The sequence below is a fragment of the Stenella coeruleoalba genome (genome assembly GCF_951394435.1).
Source record: "Stenella coeruleoalba genome assembly, chromosome: 2".
NCBI classification, from domain to species: domain Eukaryota; kingdom Metazoa; phylum Chordata; class Mammalia; order Artiodactyla; family Delphinidae; genus Stenella; species Stenella coeruleoalba.
Window position 1 is genome coordinate 103,046,061 of NC_137147.1, and position 26,409 is coordinate 103,072,469.

Below are 26,409 nucleotides of genomic sequence, written 5' to 3' on the forward strand. Positions count from 1 at the left end.
TCGGTAATTTACTTTCAAATTGTTCAGGAAAACACTTCTTTGTACTGTACTTGCAACTTTTCTGTAATTTTGCCTTGCGATTGATTGTTTCAAAATAAAGAAAACAATCCAAACTTCATTCCCGAGAGAACCACCAGGTGGAGTCCTTAGACCAGAGAGCTGATTTGACAAGCCCTTCTCTTATTCAATTAAAAACAAAAGGGTAAGCAATTATACTCCAATAAAGATGTTAAAAAACAAAAACAAAACAAAACAAAAAAAACAGAAGGGTTTATTTCTTTACTTTAAAAAAGGAAAGTAGTATGGGTTTCCCTTGCTTCAGCTCACAAACAGGGACATAAGCTATAGCTGGTTTTATTCATTTTAGGGTATCTCTAGGAAGTTGAGAACAGGTTTTCTTTTTTGATTTCATTTCTCTTGGCTAGGGTTTCTCAACCTCCTCGGCACCTTTGGGGGCTGGATAATTCTCTGCTGCGGGGACCGTCTTGTGCATTCCACAATGTTTAGCAGCATCCCTGGCCTCTACCCACTAGATGTCAGTACAGACGTCTCCAGGGAGACAAAAATCACCCCCTGGGTGAGAACCACTGTCTTTACAATGAGATGTGCTCTGCTCTGGGCACACTGGTGCCCATCTGCTCAACAGGACCACCCTGGGTGTAGCTGATACAGAGTGGGGGGTGCCCGGGGGAGGGGCAGCTTTGGGTGGTAGGAGCCTCTGTGCCACGTAGGGGGCGCTGTTCCGTGCACGGACAAGCCGCAGAGCCTGGGGCGTCAGGACATTCTGAGACAACCAGCAGGACGGATAAAGCCTTGGCTCATGAAGGAAAGCAGCCGAGAAGTCTGGGACAGGATGCAAACTCCTTTCTCATGACAGTCGGCCCCTAGCTGCCTCTCAGCCGGCTGGGCAGAACCTTACAGTGCCAGAGAATGGCTATGGTGTATTACTTTCCATCACCCTTGCTTGTTCTTATTAAAATAACCTTCCTTTTACTTCACTTCTCCACCTCCTTCCTGTTTGCGTCCTGTGATCTAAACCTCCACCCCTCACATGCTCCCAGGGGCCCCAAGCTTGCAGGCTTAAGGGTCCTCCAGCCACATTATCAATGATTTAAATGCAATGAAGGGCAGTCCCCCAAGTTCAAGGGAACTGCACCATTGGCCACATTTAGACTATGTTGCCCCCCTCCCCCACCGCCGTTTTGTACTTAAAGCTCCATTCATCCCCCCTCTTTCCCACTATAAGTGCATCTCCTGTAAAAAGTGCAATTCTCCCCAGCCCTTTGAAGAGGTACAACGTATAAAATCAGCAGTGGCCTGGGAGGGATGGGGACGTGCCTCTGGGGACCACTGTGAGGTGCCAAAGACTTTGGGGACAAGGTCAGAAAAATGTCATCCCCTGGCAATGAAGACAGCTTAAACTGAATGCATCGTGGCCCTGTTTGGCCAGCTGCAGAAGTGACCATCCCTCCTGCCAAGAGCCAGCCTCCCTCCCGGGGCACACGATGGAGCACCCTCGCCAGTGGGTGGCCCCAGACAAGTCACTTCAGCTCTACGAGCCTCGGTCTGTGAAATGAGGGGTTTAGAGGACATGCCCCACGAGTCCATCATGCAAAACAAAATCCATAGACGTGTCCTGCCCCAACAGAGTCCAGATAATCTTAAGGTCGGACCATTTGCAAACAGGCATTTTATGTGGTCAGTCCCTTTTAACAAGGGGGTGATTGGTTCTTAGGCCTTTGTGAATACCTTCTCAACTCCGCACTGCACTCGCCAGCCCCGGGACAGGCTGGCCCAGCCACTGCCGGGCGGGTATGTGCTGCCCGCTGGCCTTCTTGTAGGTGGTGTCCTTTGGTAATAACAGGACTTGATTTCTGGTTCAGTTGCAAACATGTTAAACCATGAATTCTCAGTGGACAAAAAGCTCTAGGGGCTAAAATGGTGCCCTGCACCAGAGGTGCTTAGCAAGTTGCTGGTTTTAATTCAATCAGGCTCCTGGTGGAGGTTGAATTCTTACTGATATTCTGCCCAGTCCTGGCTACTGTCTCCCAAACACACTCACTCAGTCCTTCATTACGTCACATTTGACAACTCGGGCCAAGTCCTGCTCGTGGCGGCAGCTAGCTGGCAGGTCACATAGCCTCCCCCCGCTTTCCGAGAGCTGCACGCTGCTCCCCACCTCCGGCCACGTGGTCACTGGAAGGGCTCCGGGGCCACGTGTCCCTGTGGCCAGAACTGGTGGAACCGGGCAAACACAGATGCAAGGCAGACGAACCCGGGCCCGAAGCAGATTCAGAAACCTTTAGAGGGCTGGATGGGCACCAATTTTTCTTGGGAGCTCTGAGTGGTTTTGTCATTTGTCCCATCAAGTGGACAGAGAGGAGGCACTGCTGCAATGAGGGTCCAGGTGACACTTAATGCTTGTCCCAGGGCTCCCAAGCCCCGGCTACATCTTTCCTGAAATTCCGAAACAACCCTGGAATCCCAAAACAACGGCCCTCCCCGACTTTTGTCTTTTCCCAAGTCAGTTCTAGTCAGCGCATTTCCTATATGTGCAGACAAAGGACTCCTAGTAAGTACAACTCCGACCTCACAGAGAGGCCAGGGTAAAAATCCCATGTAGCGCGGAGCCCACAGGTGCGGGGATTTCAGCCACTGTGTGGAAGACAAGCTGTGACCTAACGAAATCACACTCGCAGCCAGGTGAAGAGGCTTGCAGTCTGGGCTTCTGTGGCCTGAAGAAGGTCTGTTTGCCAAAGGACACCCTGGAGCTGGAACTCTGGGATTCTCCCACGACTTTGCTGCAGCATTATTCGCTAAAGCTCAAAGACCTTGAAATAAAAGCACACATAAAGCCGTTTCACACACTGGCCAGTACCCACGTTTCAACGTTGTGCCTTGGGAAGAAACACAGGCTCCTTTGCCATGAAATGTTAACTCTTTTATTAATTTAGGGTTAACACTGTATTTGCTTTGTGGATTTCATTTTTGGAGTTGTGGATTCAACAAACAACAGCTGGGCTCCCCCCCAGCTGACAGGGGACTTGTCAAATGTGTTACAGTCAAAGACGGGAGCAGGACGAAATGGAGAACGAGCTCGAAAAAATTTAAGGCAAATGTTACTCCCATATTAAAGGGACTTGATCAAGCAGATTTGTGCATATCAATGAAAATATATGAAATATTTGTCAAAATAATTAACATTGGTAAAAATCAGAACACGTAGCTTATAAAATACCCACACAGGTTTGGCAAAAATAAATCCAGCCGTGTCGTTAGGCTCATAGCACACACAGATGCAGGGGCGCCCACCTTAAGAACAAGTCTCCTGGAAAGCAGGGCCAATGTATTTTCAAAGCAATTCCACAAAATGGGACACGACAGACAATTAACAGTTCACAGGCTGGGTTTACATTTTGGTAGGAAGAATTGCTTGGTCGTTGGGGCACCTTTTGGCCAGCCCCCGGGACGCCTCCTGGGGACCCTCTGTGTTAGGCAGAGGTGACCGTTCATCTGGGCCATGAGACTCCCAGAGACACAGATAGGATGCAGAGACCAGGGACCTTCAGCTCCCTCAGAGGAAAGGGCGGCAGAGGAAGGAGGGTCCCTCCAACCCATCCGTTTGGGATTAGACTTTCTAAGCCATGGCTGCAGTTTCAGAAGTCGCTGATTATGGAGAAATAGATGCTCCATCCCCAGTGGTCACACGTTTGAAGCCCCAAAATCTGTTTTATTTACAGTCTGACCAAACCATCCCCCAGACTGTGGCAGGCAGATGAGCAGGTATGCCCCTTAGCCCTCCATCACGCAGGGGCACAGCCCAGGGGTCTGCGGGCTGCCCAAAAGCACGGGGAGAAGAGCAATGCACCAAGCATCCTGCCTTTCTGCTTTGGTCTCGAAGATTCAGTAAACTTATGGTTCCAGAAGCTGCTCTGAAGCCGGAGCTGTGGATTCCTGGAATTGGTTCTGTTCCCGTTGTGAGTTAGCCAGAAGAATGGAGCCAGCAAGCAGGGTGTGAGAGGACATCGCCGACACCTCCTCGAAGCCCTCACCCACCTGGCCTGGGCGCCCAGAGATGCTGCGGAAGGACCTCTCTCCTGGGGAGATAAAGCTGTCAGATGCAGGGTACCACTCCTGAAACAGACTCTGGCCGACAGCCTGGAGGAAGGTGGACGGACAGACAGGAGGGGCCCTGCCCTGTGCGGGCGGCCGGGCGCCCCTACCCAGCCAGGAGGCAGGTGCGGCAGCAGAACTGGATGAAGAGCTTGCGTTCGCAGAGCCGGTTGGACTTGACCATCTCGCAGAAGGTCTCATCCGCTGGGCCCCCGGGAAGGAGAAAGGAGAGACATGTGAGATTTGGGGGCCAGTTAGGATTGTTCCCATCACCCCACTCTGCTGGGGACATAGTGGGAGCGGGGGTGGCAGCCCTCCCAGTCACCCCTGTGATATGTGGTGGGCCTGGCGCGGCAGAGGCCAGAGCTGAGTCTGGGAGACAAAAGCAGACTCGGGGTGGCAGGGGAGTGGGCAGGGCCTGGGGACACCTAGGCTGTGCCAGAGAGCCCTTGTGGTCCCTGTTCCTCTTCCTGGACAGTTGTGCTGGGGGACTTGGGAGGAAGATGGGGTCAGGCCTGGCAGGGGCAGGATGGAGGCTACGCCGTGATCCCGGGGACACACCAAATGGGAGAGGAAGGGGGTCACCAAGAGGGAAAGGCTGAGGGGGAAGGGAAGAGCCGTGGAGGCTGGCCCCTCCCCTCGGCAGCTGGCTTTTGAGGATGTTGCCATTCATGGGAACCGGGAGACGCCCCCGGGGACAGCCTCCCTTTCCCGGGCTGGATACATAACCCAAGGAGGTGGCTTCCTAAATCAGGAGCTTCCTGGCCTTTGAAGGGACATAATTCTGCAAGCCAAGAAAACCACCTTGTGGTCCACAGGGCGTGCCCAGGGTGCTCTCCGCGGGCTTCACGCTCTGCCAGGCCGGGGCCGGTGCCAGCTCCGTGCCCACGGACAGCATGGCACTGGCGGTTACCCTCTCCTGCACGCCTGCCAGCTCGCAGTGCCCAGAGCCAGCCCCAGACTGCTCCTCCCTAGGCTTGCTGAGCCATGGAGGCTCCTTCTCGCCATGGCACGTCTGCCCACGGCCCCTGCACTGGGTCTCCAGGCCAGAGTCCCCTGCCAAGCCTTCTCTTGCCCGGAATCCCCAAGCTGGTCTCCTCTGAGATCCTGTTTTCACAGCCCATCCTTGCCTCTCCCTGTCGGCTTAGAGCACCAGGGCTCTCCCACAGCACAGAGGCAGGTCCTTCCCATGGACACGCGGGCCTTGACACATGTGCAGGGAGGCTGAGAGCCTTCAGGCCTCCTGACTTTGACCTCCAAGGTCTGGCCTCTCCTAACACATGTCACCACACCCAGGCCATCTTGGGCTTATGGCAGGAGAGTGGGAACGGTGCGAGAACAGAATCATTTGTAAGAGTTACTCAACGGACCGACCCGCACTAGCTGTGCTGGTAGTGGAGATGCCTGTCTGGTCAATGTGAGAGGCCTAAAGGGAAGGGAGGAGGCCCAGGGGAGAGCCAAGTGGTCACTGAGAGGAGGGGCCACAGGGCTGTCCAAGGGACTGCGGTCCCTGCATCTTCTTTTCCTTTCTCTTCTGCCCGGGGCAGCCCCGAGGTAGCTCAGGGCGGTCACCCACCCATGCTCACCGTTGCTGCACGTGTGGTTGGTGATGCATGAGGTTCCCAGCTGTGTGAAGCCTGTCTTACACCGGCTGCAGTTCCTGCTGGAGCCTTCACAGCTCAAGCAGCTCTCGTCACACCTGCAGGGGAACACGGGTTCCCAGATGGGAAAGAGACACAGTCACTCCAGGCCCCTTCCCAGAGCCCTCCCGCCCTCCCGCACTGCACCCCCTGGCTGTAACTGTGCCCCCCACGACGGCCCGAGACCCTGGCCAAGCATCTGCATGTATCTCCTCTATTGCCCTGGGAGCGCGGAGACGGTCACGGCCAGTTGGCAGGAGGATGCCTGGAGCTGAGGATGGGCCCAGGTCTCTGAACCTCCCCGTGGCTCACCTGGACGCCCTCCTGGGCACTGTGGCCACAGGTGGCTCCCTGAGGATGTCAGCATTGACTCTTGGGGCTTGGGGCCAGGCTCCCCTGAATGTGATGGACATGACCCTGGGGCTAGCCGGGGCTGAGCCTCCTTTGTGGTGACGTCGGACTCCCCCCTGGGGACAGAGGGTGGGGATGCCCTTTCGACCTGTCCTGGAGACGGGACCCAGGACTATTGCTGACAGAGTGCCATGACCTTGGGGGTGGGAGGGTCGGCGCACTCCACCGTCCCGTGCGTTTATCTGCGTCTGTCTGTGGCTGCGTCTGTGGCACTGGAGCTGAGCGGCTACTCTGGAGACTGTACGGCCAGCAAAGCCTAAACGACTCACCGTCGGGCCCTTCACAGAAGAGCCTGCCGACGCCCCTTCCTGCTCTGGGCCATGAAGGGCCTGGGCTGTACCTGCTGCCTTCTCCGCGTCCAGCTCCAGGGACTGGGTCTCCCTAGACCCACCTCCCAGCTCCCTGTCAGCTGCAGGCCCGGGAGCAGGGCTCGGACAGGGTGGGCGGGGCATCGGGTAGGCAGTGCTTGGGACAGATGCCACCTCCCAGGCAGCGACCAGACGCCAACAGCACGGCTCACTGTAGGCCTCCTTCCTGAGTGGGCCTGTGCCGGGGTCAGGTGCCATCATGGATTCTGCCTGCATGGGGCCTCCGGGACAGCAGGCCCTCAGCCTGGCTTTTGTTCTCCTGGGGTCACTGAGGGCACCTCCAAACTGGAGTTCGGGCCCATAGTTTATGTTTATAAACGTGTAAACCCACAGGCAAACCGCATCCTCCTGTAGCAAGAGCCTGCCCTCCCCCCTCACAGACCCTGGAGCGGGAGGACAGGGCCCGACGTGCAGACTCTTACTGCGCACTTTGGGGAAGATCCCAGGGCCCGGCCCCTGCTGCACCGCTCTGGCCGGGCCACAGGCCCCTCATGCCACTGCACAGGGGACCACTCCCCTCAACTCCCGCTTCTCTCACAGACGACGTCTGCTAGACAGGAGCTAGGGCCAAGCCAAGCCATGTAATTGGTGGTCAGCTGTCTCGAAGGCCCTGGCTGAGGGCTGCTTTGCTATAAACAGTAAGGGGGCGGCTACAGTGGAGACCCGGCTGCACACAGCTCTCTTTCTTCTCCAAATTCAGCCTCACAGAGCCTCAGGATCTCCACGGCAGCCCCCGGGGCTGTGTCGGTTTTCTTCGGCCATGTAACAAATGACCATGATGCAGCAGCTCAATCCACCACTTTTCAGCATCTCCCCGTTCCGCAAGCAGAGGCCCGGGCAGCCTCGGACGGGCTCGCTCTCAGGGCCTCACAAGGCCTCGGTCAGGTGTCGGCCAGCCTGGGCTCGGATCTGGAGGCCCCGGCTTGGGGAAAAATCCGGCACCAGGCCGCTCCCCCAACTGCCTCGGGGCCCCTGTTTCTCCGAGAGACCCTCTTGGCTCCTCCGTCAAGGTTACCGTGCCTGGCAGGTGGTCCTCTTGGGCAGGGGGCTTTCAAGACGCCTCTGGTTCTGCCCTCACCCGCAAACACCACAGCGACTGTCCTGCCAAACTCTGCAGGGCGGCGCCCGATGCAGTCCTCTCCCTGCCCTGCTGCTGGACCACTTCCCCGCCTCCCGTCTTTAGGCAGTTCCAGGTGACAGTCAGATGGCAGATATCTCGTCACACTGGGCACAGGACAGAGCAGAAGGCCTGCCTGAGTCTTGCCCTGCCTCAACATACCCAGGAGGGGCAGGGGGAGGGAGGGTGGTAGGAGGGTGGGGGGCAGATACCCCACCGAGTTGCTCTGTCTTCAAAGAGGTCCTTGATCCCCCTTCTAGGTCCTCTTCCTAAGTCTTGGGGTGGCCGGCGCCTCTTTTGAGATACTCATCATGGACTGTTCTCGGCCGTGGGCTTCAGCATAACGGGTCTCGACTCGGCATGCAGGCTGCCAACCTGGCAGGCCTGCGTCCCGGCCCGGCTTTTCCCCATGAGCCCTGCCTAACTGCTCGCTCCCTCGAGGCTGCCCGGGCCGGCACTCAGCATTCTGGGGCCTTCGGGAAGCCAGGCTCTCTGAGCGCTGCTGCTGCCTCGGTGGGGAGAGGCCCAAGGCCATTTGTCCTTCCAGAGGCATCCACACTGAGGGGTCTCCAGAGCCCTGGGACTCGGGAGACGGGAATTCTCTGAAGTGCTGCAATTCACCACCTAGGCGTCCCGTGCAGGGCGCTTCCTGGGGGTCTATCTCTGAGGCCTGCTGTGTCAGCCCCAGCACTGGACGCTCCTCCAGGACTGAAAGCTTTGCCACGCGTGGAGGTGAGCACCCAGGGAGCTCCTGCCCTCCTCAGCCGAGGAGGGGCTCACGGGGGCTGCCTGCCCCCTGCCTCCTGGCACTGGGGACCCCATAGCTTCTGGGTGCCCTGCGGGGGCTGGCTGCCATACTCGTGGGAATTCGCAGCATCCTCTGAGAGCCAGGGTGTCTGACAAACGAAACTGATTATCACTGTGTAATTCCGCATTGTCCCTGGCTGCCATACTTAGGGTAATCACCCTGGAACCAGCTGGCTGGTTAAAATGAAACTTTACTTCAGACACCGGTGCCGAGGGTCCTTCACGGGACTCAGCAAGGCTGGGTGAAGGTGGCTGGGTAGTGGGGCTGAAACCCTAACCCTCTTTGAGTGGGTCCCACAAGCGCAAGGAGCAGGTGGTCTCTCATTTGCTCACATAGGTTGTTGGTTTTCGTTTGTTTGTTTGTTTTAAAGAATAGGTTACAATCCACAAGAGTTCTCAAACACAGCCTGAGAGGATCTCAAAGATCCCCACTGTGGGTCCCCAGCTGTGAGCTGCCAGGTGGGCATGGTCTCCCTGCACTGCTCTGAAGTGGGCGCCTGAGGCTCCCTCTTTGAGTCTACGTCAGAGGGACGGTCCCTTCCCCACTCCCACCATCATGATCTTCAAGGTCACCTGCAGACTCCTCATCGTCACTCTCAGCCTAGACGAGACAGACTGCCCTGCCCTGTTCCTGGGCTCCAGGTGATGAGGCCTGACATGAGGCAAGATTCAGCAGGACAAGAGGACACCAAGCAGACGGCTTCTCCCTTCACTGCCCGCATCCCGTGACAAGAGAGAACACTGCTCAGAGCCCCCAAAAAAGGACGGTGCGCCTTGCGGACACACGGGAGGGAGCGGAAAAGGAGAACGAGCAGGGTTATAACATCTCTGCACTGGCTGGAAGCAGCTTTAGAATGAGGATGTTGTCGGGATCTTGTATTTTCTCTAAATTATCCAATTTAAATTTTAAACAAATCCTACACATGGTTTCCTTAATGACATGCTGTGAACACACTGTGGTCCGGGGTGCAGGTGGGGCTCCCTGGCGTCTGCCCCGGGGTGGTGGCTCCGCCAGTCAGGGCCCCGTCCTCCGCGTCCTGCCCTCCCAGCCACACAGCGCCGGATACACAGTAGGTCTCCACAGATACTCAGGACGTGAACAAAGGCATGAGGGCCGCCGCCTGACTGTGACCTTGGCCATCACCACCTGCAGGGTCCCCCCCTCTGTAAACGGGTTCCTGTCTGCCCACTGCACCCACTGCTGTCGTGGAACATGGCACACCCTGCCCCCAGCCCCTGGGACAGGGGCCACCAGACCCAGCCCTCCTGCCACTCCTCCACAGGCACCGCTGACCGCCCTTCCCCGGCCATCTCGGGCTAAGTCAGGAGGACTGCCTGGAACGCGCACATACCTTCGGCACACTTTGTGGGGCAAGCCCGGCATCTCCTCGGGGTAGAAGCCCTCGCCACAGGCTGGCACACATTTCCAGTCTTGGAAGTGGAAGTTTGGGGCACAGTGAATACATTCTTCTCTGCTGGGCCCTGAGGGGTACGGGAAAAGCAGCAGAGGTCAGGGACCGCCCACCTGCCCATCACGTGTCCAAGACCTGCTGCAGCACCTGTGAGATCCAGGTCCTATTCAGACGCCCCAAGGCCACCACACAGCTAGATTCACCCAGGTGCCACTGTGCATCTGCACTGGGCCCGCCTCGCCACTCCTGGGAGGTGGGCCTCACGCCCACATCTCACGGATGGGGACACGGAGGCTGCATCAAGCTCAGCACACCTCCCGCTGCCCGGGCCACGTTCATCGGCCCTGATGCCAGGTGTCTCCTTCCCCAGCAGGCCTGGGCCCGATTCCGGCTAGGGCGGCCACAGGTAGCTCTGAGTTCTCAAAATGTGGCCTGGCCAAACACACTTACACACCGGATTTCAGAGACATAGTTAAAAAAAAAAAAGTGCAGTAGCTCGTTGATTTTTTAAATATTGATTACATGTAGAAATGATGGCATTTAGATACATGGGGTTAAATAAGATGTTATAATTATTTTCACCTGTTTCTTGAGGGAACTTAAAGCTGCATCAGTAGCTCACATCATATTTCTAGTGGACAGAACTTGGTGTAAGAATATGTGGGAAAAGGGAAAGAAGAGGTTTGGGGGCCTGGGGTTGACAGGTATTTGGTGTGAAGGATCAGGACTCTTTCAACAGAGAAAAAACAGCTAAGGGCTTACGGGGTGAGGCGTGGGGAGCAGAAAAGGCAAGAGCTCTGAACAAAGGGTCAAGGGTCGTGAAGGAAAATCTGCAGCCCAGTCAGGAGGCCTCATCAGCCTGGGCAGGCAGTGGTCCAGACAGAAGAAACCGTGCTGTCCATCTGTCTGTCTGCCCATCTGTTCATTCACTCAGGCCAACGACAAGTCAGTGCTGGGTGTGCACTTCCGTGTCAGAGTCCCCAAGGAGCATCAGAGAGGCAGCGAGGTGGCCACCGGCTGGCGGCTTAGAGGATCGAACTCAGGGAGAAATCATCTCAGATGCTCACGGAGACCACAGCCCCTCCTTAGACCTCCCCCCACTGTGGTCCTGTCTCGGCTTGAGGCCTGACAGCTGAGGCACAGGTGGAGTGAATTCTGGACCTATGGGGGGCCTCTGGGCTGCATCACGGGAGGACCCCTTTGCAGACGGGGGTCTGCAGGGCGGCTCTGCAAGTCCCGAGGTTTGGTGCTCCGGCAGCTGGTTTCTGCTCTCAGAACCATAGCTTCCAGCTTGGAAGGGGATTCTGAGCTCACCCAGGAGTGAGCGTGAGGCAGAAGCGGGAGCCCTTGGGGTTCCAGGGCCTTCACGAGGAGTAGCTGCCCACCCGCCTGGGGTCTCCACGGGGGTGTCCTCCCTCTGTTGCAGCAACGCAGTGGGAGAGCCGCCCCACAAATGCGTCCGGTTTATGTCCTTCTGGATGGACGGCTGCTCTTGTGCCCCAGCCCCCATCACTTATCTGCAGGGAGCATCTGGCGTTGGTGCCCCCCACAACCCCCATCACCCATGTCCTACTGCCCGGGCCGCCAGGGTCCCCAGTGCCTTAGGAGCTTCCGCAATGGGAAATAACACTCATTCTTATTTGCTCCTAGTTTAATGCTCAATTTGCTAAACTTAAAAGCGGATGGGGCTTCCCTGGTGGCGCAGTGGCTGAGAGTCCGCCTGCCGATGCAGGGGACGTGGGTTCGTGCCCCGGTCCGGGAAGATCCCACATGCCGCGGAGCGGCTGGGCCCGTGAGCCATGGCCGCTGAGCCTGCGCGTCCGGAGCCTGTGCTCTGCGACGGGAGAGGCCACAGCAGTGAGAGGCCCGCGTACCGCAAAAAAAAAAAAAAAAAAAAAAAAAAAAAAAAATGGATGAAACCCGTTCAGCTGGGGTTAGAAGAAGAGAAAGCCCTGGGATGGGCAGAGGCGCCGGCCCCGTGACAGCGTGAAGGTGCTCAGTGCTGCTGAGGCGCACACTCCAAAGTGGCAGGTTTTATGTCCCGGATCTTTTACCACGATGACAAAAGCTGAGTCAACACAGATCTCCTAGAGCAACTATTTTCACTACTACTAAACACTGTGAACTTTGTAATTCAAAGTCTCTCAGGGATTCCATTTAGTCACAAGGCTTTCCAGGCGTCAGACACTTGAAAAGCGGACACATCATAAAAATCGTAGCAAAACGGGTGATGCTTAGGCGGGATCCACTGCATCATTTGTGGGGCCTGGGACAAAGTGAAAACGCAGGGCCCTTATTCAAAAGGCAGGAAAAACGTGCTATGAAGGGTGCTAAGATACAAAACGCGTTCCTTTCTTCTGCCATCTCTCTCTTGACCTGTCATGGGGGTTTTTATCTGCTATTTCATGTCGTGCTCCCCTGGGTGAGGACCGGCCCTCGTGCCCCTCAACTCCACACACATGTGCCCCACTGGCCGCTAGCCGCTGACCCACGCGCCATGCCCTGCCGGGTCCCCTGCACCCACCCAAGGCAGACGGGTTCCCCAAGGGATCATATCATCTGTGCCAGAGGCTCTGGGTACTTGGACCAGGATGGGATGAGGCTTATTCCTACTGACTCACCACTGAGTGTCCCAAGGTACTGCTGGCCTGGGGTGGGGACAGATGCCACCGTGCTCCATGCTGTACTCGTGCCTAACCACGACTCTCCCCACACCGCACCCAGGCCCCTCACAGGCGGGGAGCAGCAGTGGTCACGGAGTGGGAGCTGGGAGGGGAGGGCCAGGTGGCCAGAGGCTCCCGACAGGGACCGTGACAGGCAGCGAGGAGCCTTCAGCACTGGAAGTGGGTGGGGTCCCTGTCCTAGCAGTGGCCGGGGTGGATGCACACGTCCCAGAGCATACAGGGAACCCGGGCAGGCGGGTGTGGGGAGCAGGGGAGACCCCTGGACAGCCTGACCCCTCAAGTGACAAAGAGGTCTCTGGACTGAGTGAGAGACTGTTTGCCAACAGGCAGTGTGGGGATGCAGACAAAGGAAACCACACTGAATAAATGAAATCAAAAGCATTATAAAGCTACACGCCTGAATTTTATGGATTCAAGTGCCTATGAAATTTAAACAAGTGACATCGGCGATGCTCTTTCAACGTGGGCTAAACAATGAGGCAAAGAAACCATGAAAATGACAGGCCACGAGGCAAACGCTAGGAAAGGCTGCCGGGCCCCTGCCTTGCGGGGGGTTGTCCCAGGAGGGGGCCCAGGAAGGCACATCTTCCAAAGGCCTTGAGAGTGCTGGTCTTTGCCATGGCATGTCCACTTCGGGTCAAGGGTCAAGGGCTCCTTGACATGGGCTCACGTGGCCACACTGGGACGGCTGCCCCGTCCTGCCATGCATCCCGGGACCCATGTTACGGCATCAGTGACTCAGCAGAGACCTAATTCTTACAGCGTTACTGCAGCAAAAACTCAACCTGATGTGGGTTTCTTAGAACAAGGACCAAAGCGCTGGGTCAGGAAGGAGGATCAAGAGGAGAAGATTCAATCAGAAACACGTATGCGTCCACAAGCTCAGAATGTGCTACAATATCCCGGTGCCAACAAGTCTGCAGCACGAAACCCAACAAGACGATCATTCTCTGCGATTCTGCATAAAAACTGCGCCTGGAAGGCAGCTATGCCATCATCTCTGTGGGAAATTACAATACACATAAAATTGTTTACAGAGATCTTTTCCTCTTTGAGTAAAATGTTCAAAATAGGGAAGACAGGTACAAGGAACTAAGGCTATGTTTTAAAAAGCCTTCTTCCTTCACCACGGGAACTTGCCCAGCCTCTCCCCGAAGATCGATGAATCGTGAAACTCCGGCACTGCTACCCTGAGGCAAGGGCTGGGTTCCACGCAAGAGCTCACTAGCAGTTAGCAATCCTTCCCGGCCTGAAAGCATCCCCTACCTGGCTGGGCTCCTGACACCGGGAAACCCAGGCTGCTCCAAGTGGGCCCTTGTGGTTTTTCTTTTTTTTTTAATTTTAAAAATTGTGGTAAAATGTACGTAACATACAATTGACCATACTAACCATTTAAGCACACAGTTCAGTGGCATTAGGTATTCATAATGCTATGCAAGCATCACCACCATCCATCCATCCCCAGATATTCTTTATCTTCCCAAGCTGAACCTCTGTACCCATTAATCACTATTCCCCTTTCCCCTCTCCCAGCCCCTGGTAGGGCTTCTGGGATTTAATGCTGCAACACCCACGGAAGCCCGCAAGTCCTAGGGCTTTCTGGGTTTCCAGGTAGTCAGCCCACCGGCCTGGGGAACTTGGGCTCCAAATGTGGCCCCGCAGGCCGTGAACTCACCCACGCAGGTCTGGCAGGTGGGATGGCATTCCCCGCACCTGATCAGCTCAGAGTCAAAGTAGGTGCCTGGCTCACAGTCTGGAATGCAGCTGCCCCGTGCAAGGCTGTTGAAAAGAAAAAAAAGGCAGTCTTTTATATCCTTTCCAAAGCTCTAATTCAATTATGATTTGCCCTCAAATGTCTTTCATGAGAGAAACTGAAGGTTGCTAAAGCACAGCTCTCGGAGTCACTTAAGGTTCTGAACTAATGAAAGCGGCAAAGCTGTCCTGCAGCATCTCGAGGCCGGCTGGAAGGGACACCCGGGCCTGGAAGCAGAGTCTCCGCCTTCTGGTGGCTGGTGGTCCCGAAGCTCCTTCCCAAAGCCCCATGGCCTCGGTCCCTGTGCGGGAGGCTGTGCCCTCCACGCCTTCTGTGCTCTTCTGCTCTGTGACACCTTCTCTTCACTGACACCAATCACGCTAGAACCCAAGGCCCACGAGGAGAACTCGAGCAGGGGTGGGTCACCCCACTGGCTCGGTCTCACTGGGCGCAGCCCTGGGTGAAGCCTTGGCATCTGTGATGCGTGAGGGGGGGTGGCAGCAAGACTGACCCTGAGTCCCAGTGGGCTCCTGCCTCGCCCTTGCTGGAAACCTTCTGTGCTTCACAATGAACCTGAGATAAAATCCGCTCCTGGGACCCAGCAGCCCTGCCTGCTGTGGCTCTGGCCTTCCTCCCTCACCTCGCTCGGCCAGGCAGTGAGCGCACGGCTTCTGGAGCAGACCCTCTGCCCCTACCCCGGGCAGGCCAGCCAAGCTTCCTGCCCCTCCGTCCCCTCAGCTGTCCGCCAAGGCTCCTGCGTGGTCAGGTTACTTTGAGGACAGAACCCTGGCAGGTGTCGGGCACCCAGCAGTGTGAATGGGTGTTGGCTGCCACGGCTGCTTCAGTTCCCAAGCTCACTGCTGCACATGTTGTAGCTGGATCTGCTGCCTGACACATCAAACACATGCCGCAGGGTCTGTGAGAGCCAGAGGCTCCTGCGCTTGGTGGGGGGGACGTCGGTGGGGCTGAAAGCATCTCTGTATCAAGGCGGAGGCCGACCCCAGGGCTCCCTCTCGTCCCGGCCCCCAGCTGTTCAGTCAAGTCTTTACTAATGGATGTTCCCAGCCTAAAGAGATGGACGCACGGCTCGGCCGCCCTCACTGCTTCAGTGGGACCGATGATTTGAAGCCACAGCTAAAGAGGATATTGGGCAATAAAAGGAAGCTTTCTGTGGATTACGGCTGATGATGTTTCAGTGTCCACAGTCCTCTCTGACTGCTCGTCACGGCTGCACCGCTGCCTCCACCTGGGGGGCTGCTGCCTGAGAGGCATTTTCTCCCCAGGACACAGCTCCTGGCCCGAGCATCTGACCTCCTCTCCCCTACCTGACCCACAGGAGCAGGGATGAACCGCCCCCTCCAGCACATCCCCACTGGGAAACAGGCTCCAGGGAGCTGGAAACACAGTGCCTCCCACTGACACCCTGAGTCTCCGGCCTGGGTGGGGGGCCCTGCGGGAGGGTCCCCACAGCCGAGCTCCCAGGCCCCAGTGGCGGCCAGCTGAACCTCTCCGCCTTTCCCTTCTGAGGCTCCCCTTCCTCCACATGTCACCCCTCCACTCCTCATCCTGCCTCGTCCAGCTCCCTGGGTCAGAGAACGGGCATGACGTGTGACTCTGGGGTCCTGTCCCCCTTCCCTCCCCCGACTCCCAGGAGCGTGGGGCAGTGGACCCTCTTCTCTCCGATCCCCTGATCTGGAGGAGGTGGGGCGGGCTTGGGGAACCTTAGTCATGCTGCTCCCGGAAACTGTTCCTCTCCCCGTTAGTAAGATGTGAAGAAGAATGCCATATATGTCACATACGTCATAGGTTGCTGTGAAGATTAAATGAGGCAGTGTTGGTGAGAGCAGCTGGAGTAAAATGCTGGTTTTCTTCCATCACTCCTTACTGCAAAAGAATTCAACCCTGGGGGGTTGAATTTGAGGGGAGGGGAGGCTGCAGGAACGGCAGCATCCTTGTCCCCTGGGGGCCAGGTAGAAACGCAGAGTCACAGAGCTGCTGGGTCAGCACCTGCATTTTTTTTTTTTTTTTTTTTTTTTGGTGGTACGCAGGCCTCTCACTGCTGCGGCCTCTCCCGTTGCGGAGCACAGGCTCCGGATGCACAGGCTCAGCGGCCATGGCTCACGGGCCCAGCCGCTCCGTGGCATGTGGGATCTTCCCAGACTGGGGCACGAACCCACGTCCCCTGCGTCGGCAGGCGGACTCCCAACCACTGCACCACCAGGGAAGCCCAGCACCTGCATTTTAACAAGAGCCCGGTGATGCCCCCCGGCCCCGCCCCTGCTCACTGCCCTCGCTGACCCGTCCCTTTCTTCCTTAAAGTGCAGGCCCTGGTTCAAGACTGGATCGCGGGAGGGTCCATAGCACAATTTTGCACAGAATGATTTCTAAGCTTCTAGATGATAACTTCAAGGAAGAAGTAATGTATATTTGGTGGCAGTAAACAGGCTACACCAACGTTCCAAAATATTCTAGTAAAAAATCATTAGTTCGGTCAGATGCTTTTAAAGGAGGCGTGGGCTGAGCTTGGTGGAGTCGGGCAAACCAGGAATTTACAGAGTATCTCCAGAGAGCGAGCCCCCTCTGCCCTTCCCTCAGTCATCCAGACTGGGAAGGAAACTGGAGTGAGTGGGGCTCGGTGCCTAAGAAAAGGAGCTCTGTGCTTTGTTAGAACTCCCTACCCTTCCAGCCGCCAGCCCTACTTTCTATGAGAGGATCCACTCTCGCTCTTACCAATTCTCCAAATGTTGCATAAAATGTAGACATTTCCCCCATCCTCTGACTTTCTATCATAAACACCAATCTCTAAGTGGAAATCTGATTTTGACTCGGAATCTGTATCCTGAAAGGCTTTGGGCCTCTGAAATTTTAGCTTTTAGGAAAAGGAGGCAAACACTTGGTAAATCAATGACAGACACTTATACCAGCATATACCCAAGGCCGTGCCTCAGGTCTGAAGGGAGGGTCTTACCTGAATCCTTCTTTACAGACAGTACATTTCTCTGGTTCATCCATGCACTTCTTACAGCTTGGGTGGCATTTAAGGCAGTTTTTCTGATCTGGAGAAAAATAAGAGGAGGAAAAGAGAAGAGGTGGGAAGAGTGGATGTGGATCAAACCCGGGCGAACGAGACTCGGGTGTTCCAAGGCGGGGCTGATGGAACGGCCGTCACCGGCGTTGCCTCTAGACAGGTGACACAGTGACCGACCGCCAGAGGCATGTGGAGACTGCGTGCCCAGGTGTCAGGTCACAGGCCTCGCACCTCCTTTCTGGAGTGAAGTCCTCACACGACCTTGAGGCTTGGAGGTGGGCCCTTTCCAGAGGAAACGTGCTCTAGTCCTGCATCTTCCCCCGGGACTGGAGCCAGCGGAGCAGAGTTTAGCGAGGTGCCAGTCTTCCTAAGTGTGACCGGTGGGGCCTGAGGGTTCCCCTGAGTGACCCCACCCACCCAGGGCCCTCACAGGCGTCTTTACTGACACGTTGGCGGTCACCTGCACAGACATGAATCTCTGACACCCACCACACTTTGGGGAAGCCCTGGGTCTCGGTGATTACCCAGGTCACTCATCCTGGCACCCGGTCAGCACCACCCTGTGCTCGGGGCCCCACAGGTGGCATCACACACATGCTGCAGGGGCTCAGCGAGGGCATCTGGGGGTGACTCTCGGGGTGACCGAGGTGGCTGGTTTTTGCCCAGGGGTGGGGTGGGGGGTAGGGATGGAGGAGCCTCTGCCCCGAAAACAGTTCTGGTTGCAGCCCAGGGCAGGTGTTTGCAAAGCCTGTGAAACGTGTCTTGCATGACTCTGTGTCCCCTCTAAAGAGTGTGGTTATTCCATGGCTTTATATGTCCTTAAGGATCCCTGGCTCCTTCCCCAGAGGAGTGAGAGCAACGCTGTGATGGGACCCCTCCTGCGGGATGCGGGCCAGAGGCGAGCTCTGGGAAGCGCTGCCCCCTCCCTGCACAACGGCCAACACGTCAGCTGAAAACTGTCCTCCATCAATTTAACCCAAGCCCTCTCTTTGGCCTCTTCCAGGCTGAGGTGAGCGTTCAAACCTTGGCATGAGGTCCTGGCCCCAGAGCCCAGCCACTCCACTTCCCAGGACAGGCAGGATGGCAGGACGCCTGTGCTGCTCTGAGTTCACTGGGTCATTGCTAGCTGTGGGCCCTTTGGCCTCGCTCGGCTTCACTTCCCCACCTGCAAGGTGAGGAAAGCGTCGCCCACCTCTTGGGAGTGTGGTCACTATGTAAAGTGCACAGCCAAGAACAACCTGTCCCCCTGAGCCGTTATGCCCGGCAGCAGGCTCCTCTTCATTCGTGGAGACCCGCAGACCTCCCTGGCCTCAGACCCCGGTTTCAGCTTAGCGGCTCTTGCTGGGAGGGGCTTTCACCCAGTTTCAACCACCAAGGCCACAAGCGGGTGCTGGGTCCCGCACCCCGCCCAGCGCCCACATCCACTGCTCCAAGAGAGACCGCAGGGCCTACCCGGCAGCCTTTCTACTTGGATGTCTGAAATCGGTCTGAGCCTGAGAGCCACTGGCTCAAGCTACCTCCCTGTCCATCCTGAATAATGGACACTGACCTACAGAAGTGTGACAACCCCCGACTACGGGGGCTCCATTTCTGAGTCACCTTGAACCACCCTGGCCAGGTTTTGGGTGTGAACTGCTATCCACTCACAGGGTCCGAGGGCTTTGATTTCATCCTCTCTCCCTCCCTCCTGTTAAGGGTCCTTTCTCAGGACAGAGTACACAGGAAGCAGAGGGTGGGGAAAATTCTCCCAGGAGAGGGGACCCCAGCCCAGAGAGGGGCTGACTCCTGATTTCTAGGCCCGGGGACACACACTTACTTTCATCAGCATAAAATCCAGCGGGACAGAAGGTCACACAGGTGTTCACCTCCTGATGGTGGTAGAACCCGCGGCGGCAAGACAGGCACTGGGTGGGGCCCCGGCCGGAGCAGGTCTCGCATCCCTTGTGGCAGCGGCGGCAGCGGCGGGCTGCCATGTCCCCAAAGTAGCCCAAGGGGCACACGCTCACGCACTTCCTGTGGGAGCAGATCGGGAGAGGACTTTCCTACTGGCCCCAGCCCCACGGCTACCCGGCAGCACGAGGGTCAGGCCAAGGCAGGGCAGCTGGCTGGGAGGGAAGCCTTAGCTGCCTCCCCGTCAGCAGACTCTGAGGAAACAAAGGCCCCAGGGCAGAGGTAAACCATTAATGCCCCTGAGAAGTTCCTGATGCAGGGGAGGGCTGAGGGCTTGCATGGGAACCTGGGACGCCTGCCCTTTAAAGGTTCCCCGAGGGGGGCGGGGGCACTCGCAGGTCGTGCTTGGCTTCCTTGGGCAACACCATGACGGTATCTGACTTTTGGAACGTTCAGCTCCGGCAAAACCCCACTGACAGTGCCCACGGGCAGTGAGTGGTCTCCAGGCTGTGTCCAGCCAGCAGAACAAACGTCTTCGCCCAGCGCAGGGAGGTTGCGGCTGTGTCTGGGCCCCGGGGACACCCTGAGAGTCCCAGCCGCACCCCTGCCAGAGCCCTGGTGGGTGTGTGCTCCCCAGGAGGGCTGCACCCCTACCCGGCGCTCAGGGCTGGGGGCTTCTCATTCACGGCCGACTGTGCTGACTTTTAGAACCGTACTGGCCCTTAAGATGACGTTTGTCTGCAGTTCCCAAGTGGTTGTCATGCTCAATACGACCCATTTTTGTTTAGCAAAATGGAGAGAAAAAAGCTCATAAGCACAGACAAAACAATGCCACGGCCTCTGAGTTCTCATGGTCACGAGTTATTTATGAGATGAGAATAAAAGGTTACCAAAACATAAAATTCCCCAGCAGTGACCCTCAGGGTGATCTCCTTTCCGGGGTGTTTGGTTAATTCCTAAGTATGCTGCCAGGCTGCGGGGGTGGAGAACACAGCTTGGCCACCTTAGCGGGACGCTGGGCGTCTCCAGGACACGCAGGGGAGGCCCAGCCCTTTACCTGCTGGTCTTGACGCTCCCCAGGCTGAAGTGGACACAGTTCAAGCACTGGTCTGCGTTAGGGCCATCACAGCCTTTGTCACCACACTCCGGATGGCACACACCTTAAAGAAACAAGCATTTCCTTTCACCCATAGAGATGCTTTCTCAATCACGTCCAGTCTCCTAGGACCCCATGTCCGGGTCTCACAGGCCCCTGCTGGGCCAGAGCACCCACCCCTGTGGGACCCGCCGCAGCTGGGAGCCAAGCCTGGCTCTGGGCTCCAGTGTCAGAGGGTCTGATGACTCGAGACAGGCAGGACAGCCGGTGGTGGGTGAGGACCCGGGTGGGTGAAGGCGGGCATTGTGAGGTTCTAGAGGAGCAGCCATGGTGGGGCGGGAGGGGCAGGGGACAGCCGCGTGCAGCGTCCTCCCCTGCAGCGGAGTTACAATGCTGGACCAGCCACCAACTCTGATTTCCATCGTGAAGGAAAGCATGAAGATCCGACGGAAATTAAGCGGGAGAGGCTGGAACAGAATGCGCCACGGCCCTCACACGCGGTGAAGGAGGCAGGTGGGTTTCCATGACCCTGGTGGGTCTGGGGTGGGCGGGAGATGAGCCCTTTTCAGCTCCCGTCTCTCTCACCCTCAGAGGGGGGCATCCTGTCTTCCCTCGATCCCCAAATTCTAACTCTGGAAGTCTGTGTGGTGTTGTCAAAGTGACAGAGAAAAACGCAGGAGCTGGGGGACCCCATCGGGCGCCCTGTCCCAGGTCTCCCCCCGACCTGCGCCTCGGGGAAGAGCCCAGTTTGACTGGCTCTTGCCCTCAGGCCGGGCGGCCCCTCCATAGGTGTCCTCCTCATCTGGGGGCCAGGGCCGGTGCTGTGCTGGGACCCCCACCTCCCCTGGCCCCCGACGCTCTTCCTCCTCTGGGAGATGGCTCTGGAAAGCCTCCCCATGTGGGGAGGGAGGGGCCTGGCGGGGCGTTATGCAAGTTTTTGAGTCCGTGGAAGAAAAAACAACCTTCTACAAGGTTTTAGTTGTTGGAGGGGGTGGGGAGTGAGTTCAGAAGCAAAGAAGAGGTGTCTTGCCAGCCACAAGAGTTTCCTGGGGACGTGAGGGAAAGACAAAAGTCCCCATTCTCTGCCACCCACAATGGGTCTTTGCTGAGGGGCACAAAGCCCTCTTCATTCCTCTTTAAAGGGCCTCCAGACCTTCCCAGTGTTAGACTCAGCTGTATTTGGCTTCCCTCCCTGAAGGTTTACCGCTGCTGACATTTCCAAGGTTCTCACTGTGGGTCCCCCCGTGAACCCCTTTCAGAGCCGCGTGCATCCCTGGGGATGCACTAGACGCTCCTTGTGGTCTGGGTGGGGGAGGGCGCTGGGGTCGTGCTGGAGCACAAGGTGCCCCCACCCCTTCCCAGGCCCCAGACTCACTCGATTTGGGGATCGATTCTCATTTGACTTGGTCCTTGTTCGCCTCATCCCAATCCACTTGTGGTGACAGTGGCTGAGAGCGTCCCCTACTCGTGTCCACCTCACAGCTGACCCCTTCACAGGGCAGCTGTCCAGATGGCTCTGGCGAGGCACCTGTCACACCCCTGAGCCCCCCCAGGAGCCCCGCTCCCCTTCCGTCCTGGGATCCTTACTGTCCATGGGCAGCTGGACTCCCCTCTCCGGCCCTCACTCACCTCCTCCCCTTTACTCCTTGTCCTGGGGAGAGCTGGCCCTCCACCTGCGTGCCCCCATCAGAGCGCTGCTTGGCGCCCCCGCTGCCGGACAGAGGGCGGCGCCCCGCGCCCCCCACCCCCACTGTCTGTATGACCAGCTCCGCCTCCGAAAGGCACGCAGCCTCCCCTGCCAGCTCACCCCTCAGCTGCGCATGAAGCCCCACGGAAAGCATCAACAGGGACTTCCCCGGTGGCGCAGTGGTTAAGAATCCGCGCTCCCAATGTGGGGGGCCTGGGTTCGATTCCTGGTCAGGGAACTAGATCCCACATACGTGCCGCAACTAAGAGTTTGCATGCCACAACTAAGGAGCCCGCCTGCTGGCAACTAAGGAGCCCACGTGCCGTAACTAAGGAGCCCACCTGCTGCAACGAAGACCATACGCAACCAAATAAATAAATAAATATTTAGAAAGTCTTCGAGAATCATCGCCCCACCTCAAAATCTCCCCTACCCAGCACCCTCTCTCTGTCCCTGGGCTTCTGCACCTGGGCTTGTTTGTCTGTGACTCGGAGGGCTCCCCCCAGGGCACCAACCAGATGCTCCTCCACACTGCTCCCCCTCCCCCTGAAGCCCTCTCCTCCTCTCCCTCCACGCCACACCCCTCCTGCCCCCTTCCCCTCTCTCGCTCTTTCCTGCCGTGACTGGTGCACACGCCCCACTTGCCCCTGAGATTGCACGGAACTTCCCCAAGTGTCGGAAACACACCTTAGTCCCAGAGACCCCTCTAACCACCTGGGCCAGGCCTGGGAAGGACTGAGCGGCCTGGGCTGCAGAACAGTTAGAGTGAGATTCCAGGACAGTGTGAGGTTAGAGTCATAGCAGATTTTAAGGGGGGGGGGGAATCAGTCCTTTATTAATAATTACTGAATCTTGCCACAGTTTATAAATCACAGGGGGAAACAGAGCAGATTAGTCCATACATAATTCAATGCTCCATTTTAAAGGCACGCTAGAAGAAGTTTAAAATTGAATCGGCCATAATTTATGCTTGATCTGTATTGGTGGAGTTTCCCATTTTGTTACTTTTTTTCTTCAGAAGCTATTAGATAACTCAAAGCATCAATATTCTTAGATCTCACCCATCATTTATCAAGTAGCTGTAACATTTAGCTAAGGAAAATATGCCCAACCAGAAAGGCTCCGTTTCTCACAAATCGCTGGGATGGTTCAGAGAGAAAGGAAGAGCTTGCCACCTAGCTCGCTGACCGAAACTGTGCCCAGCCCGGCAGCTGGGAACGTCCTCTGCATGCTGCCCCAGCTCTCAGCGTGGAGCGCTGCAGGCCCAGAGCCCAGGGCCACCCTGCAGGGGCGCAGCAGGAGGAAGAGGATTTGCAACGAGGCATCTTTACTTCCTGTGAGAGGCTTGAGCTGCTTCCTGCAGCATCAGTGTCCTCTGACATCAGGTCTGAGACCCTGTGCTGGGTCTTTCTCCCAGGCCCCTGGGCGGGTCAAGATCTCCTGGCTGTGCTCACTCAGCCCAACCGTCCTGGGCTCCCGGTAGCACCCTGGTCCTTCCCACATTCTGGTCACAAGGACTGAAAGTGGATGGACTAGGGAGAGGGTCAGGAGGCTGAGACTGAAGACGGGGGCCCCTGATGAAAAGGGGGCGCCCCAGAGGAGTGTCACTAGCCAGGCGGCAAGTCCCCGTTCTGGTTGGGCATAGGGAACCTCTATTCCCGGCCTGGGAAGGTTGGCGAGTACTTACTGGTTTGAAGCATACTTACTGGTCTGTAAAATATTAGGAGAGCCATGGGAGGGAGGAGCTGTGAGTGCAAATTACCATCATTATTACGACTCCCAGGAAAGAGGAAGGCCTACAACCCTAGCCCCGCCTTCCGCCGGGAATAGCCCACGTTTTAAGAGCTACACTGGAAAAATGAGCATCTCCTCTGGCCTCAGGTTCATTACCTGTGTAGTCCTCTTCGTCCTCGGGAACCTCGGCCTGGGACGGCGACAGGGCAGCCTTGGGTGGCTCTGGCTCTAGGGCCGAGAGCTCCAGCATCCGGGAGCGAGACTGATGGGCGCTGAAGGTGGTATAGGGGTGCTGGGCCGTGCCGTACAGGATGAGGCTCCACTCTTTCAACTTCCCTGGAAGGCACCGGACCCAGACTCACCCGAGGGTCAAGAGCCTCCTTCGGGAAGCCCTTGATGTGCTCTGGCCCCTTGGTCTGGCCGGGGGCCTCTGTCACCCACGGAAGTGCCTGGCCCTGCCGGGCTCAGGTTCCCGAGCCCTCCCCCCGACAGCAGGGCTCTGAGCCCAGCATCTTCCCCTCCTCGTCATCTGGGGACCAGGGACCCACCTCCTGCCCAGGCCACAGTCTCCGCCCCTGGGTCTCGGCACAGCCTCCCCTCATTAGCCCCCACCCCCATGATGGGCAGCAGCCCCCTCCCCATCTTGGAACATCCAGTGGGTGGATCTGGGGCGGGGCCTGGCACTCAGCCTTGTCCCATTGTCCCCAAATGTGGTAACTGGGTTACGCTGAGGAGTCCTGCTTTTTGGATGCTCCATCCTGCGTCTTGGGCTCCTTCCATCCCAGTTAGTCCAGGGCAGGTGGGCAAGTTTGGTGGGTGGCACAAACCCAAATGTCCACCGAGGCTGGGTGTGGGGAGGGCCTCCTCAGAAACGGGAGGATGCCTGGCACCCACGCTGGTCTGGGTGTGGGGGGAGGACAGAGGCTCATGGGAGAGCAGCCCGCTGTGCACAGGGATGGGGCGGGGGCAGCAGGCGCCCCCCCCACAACCGCCGCCTCCACCAGGGAGCGAGGCCCATGCTGCTCAGTACCCTCAGGTGAGAACAGAAGGGGAGACCTGGCCTGCAACGTCCAGGCGGGATCCCTGATGCAATAAAGCACACAAGGGCCGGGTTGGACGTGACCATGGGCCATGGGCCGGCTTCCCTTCTCACCGTGGTGTGCCCAGCGTTTGGGACTGTGTGACCATGTCGGAGAGGTCACTGCTGTCACTGTCACTCAGGCGAGGGGCCGAAGGCCAGTGTGACCTGCCGGAGGACATGTGGCTTATGCTAATGGGCTCCGGCTGCCCCAGCCCCTCAGGGTTTATTGGGAAGTGGATCAACCCGACACGAATCGATTCTGTCCCACGGCGGGGCACAGAGCAGCACCGTTTCTTTTTAACCATCATCCTGGCCAACTAAGGCCCCAGGTCCTGAAAGCCTGCAGCCTCCGAAGCCCCCAAGTCAGGCCCTGCACTGCTTGGGCCTCTCCTGGCCTGGCCAGGATTGAAGGATGTGGGTCCTTCGACTTAAAAGAACCGTCCTGGGGCTTCCCTGGTGGCGCAGTGGTTGAGAGTCTGCCTGCCGATACAGGGGACGCGGGTTCGTACCCCGGTCCGGGAAGATCCCACATGCCGCGGAGCGGCTGGGCCCGTGAGCCATGGCCCCTGAGCCTGCGCGTCCGGAGCCTGTGCTCCACAACGGGAGAGGCCACAACAGTGAGAGGCCCGCGTACCGCAAAATAAAAAAAAAGAACCGTCCTGAGCTGTCTCCCAGGACATGGTCTCCAAAGGGCCGGCCTCTTTCCGTGGCCATTTCCCTAACGCAGTGAGCGACGCTTACAGGAGAAGTATCGATACTTCACACGGGTGCAGGTGCAGCAAACACAGGGCCTGTCTATGAACGATCATCCGTTCTCAACTCCCGGGGATCAAATTAAAGCTACATTTCAAAACCACAAAGGCTCTGGACATTTGAACTGCTGAGTGATGAACTGTCATTAAGGGGGAGCATAATAACTACAGGGCAGGGAACAAGGGCTCCGTGAGCTATAATTTGAATCGGGATTTATTTCAATCCTATATGATGTCTCCAAAAACACCCACCAAAGGCCTCATCACTAAAATTAGATTCTTATTTTCGGATAGAGTTTTGGTAGGACAAACAAGAGAAGAGGGGCTGATCCAAGCTCGGGATCGGCACACGCCCTGGGTGAGGGGGGAGAGCAGAATGAATTCCAAGAAACCAGGGAGTAGATCCTACGAGTTCTCATCACAAGGAAAAAACCTAGTTATTTTCCTCTTTCTTTGTGTGTGTCTATAAGAGATGATGGATATTAACGAAACTTATTGGGGCAATCATTTCCCAACATGTGTAAGTCATTATGCTGTATGCCTTACACGTATCAGTGCTACATGTCAATTATATCTCAATAAAGCTGAAAAGAAAAGAAAAAATTCCAAGAAACCAGCAGTAGGAGCTGTCTTGCGGGAGGGGCTCGGGACGGGAGGCTGGGGTTCAGGAATGGAAGAGAGACTTCATTTTTATTGTTTTCTCTTCTGGATTGTTTGATTAAAAAAACAAGCAAACCATGGCATATATTATATTACCTTTCACACACATGAATTTTAAAAATTGAGTTTAATTTAAAAATCTAGAAACAAATTGGTTATATGGTCAAGGGAAAAAA

At 56.9% G+C, this 26,409-nt stretch overlaps 1 protein-coding gene across 3 annotated transcripts in view; it reads right to left on the reverse strand.

The window, feature by feature from the left end:
• Positions 1-2,958: 2,958 nt before the first annotated feature.
• The window catches only part of PCSK6 (proprotein convertase subtilisin/kexin type 6), a 190,570-nt gene continuing 167,119 nt past the window's right edge, over positions 2,959-26,409 (reverse strand). The window contains exons 14-22 of one of the 3 annotated variants that reach the window (XM_079912964.1): positions 23,897-24,076; positions 23,713-23,751; positions 20,281-20,383; positions 19,150-19,346; positions 17,274-17,361; positions 14,228-14,331; positions 9,809-9,938; positions 5,700-5,812; positions 2,959-4,317 (exon numbers count right to left, since the gene is read on the reverse strand). In XM_079912964.1, the coding sequence (XP_079769090.1) occupies positions 4,220-4,317; positions 5,700-5,812; positions 9,809-9,938; positions 14,228-14,331; positions 17,274-17,361; positions 19,150-19,346; positions 20,281-20,383; positions 23,713-23,751; positions 23,897-24,076 (1,052 nt within the window). In that variant the 3' untranslated portion in view covers positions 2,959-4,219. Of the gene's footprint in view, positions 4,318-5,699; positions 5,813-9,808; positions 9,939-14,227; positions 14,332-17,273; positions 17,362-19,149; positions 19,347-20,280; positions 20,384-23,712; positions 23,752-23,896; positions 24,077-26,409 lie in introns of those variants that run through there. The other 2 variants (XM_079912965.1, XM_079912966.1) reach the window with 2 other exon arrangements.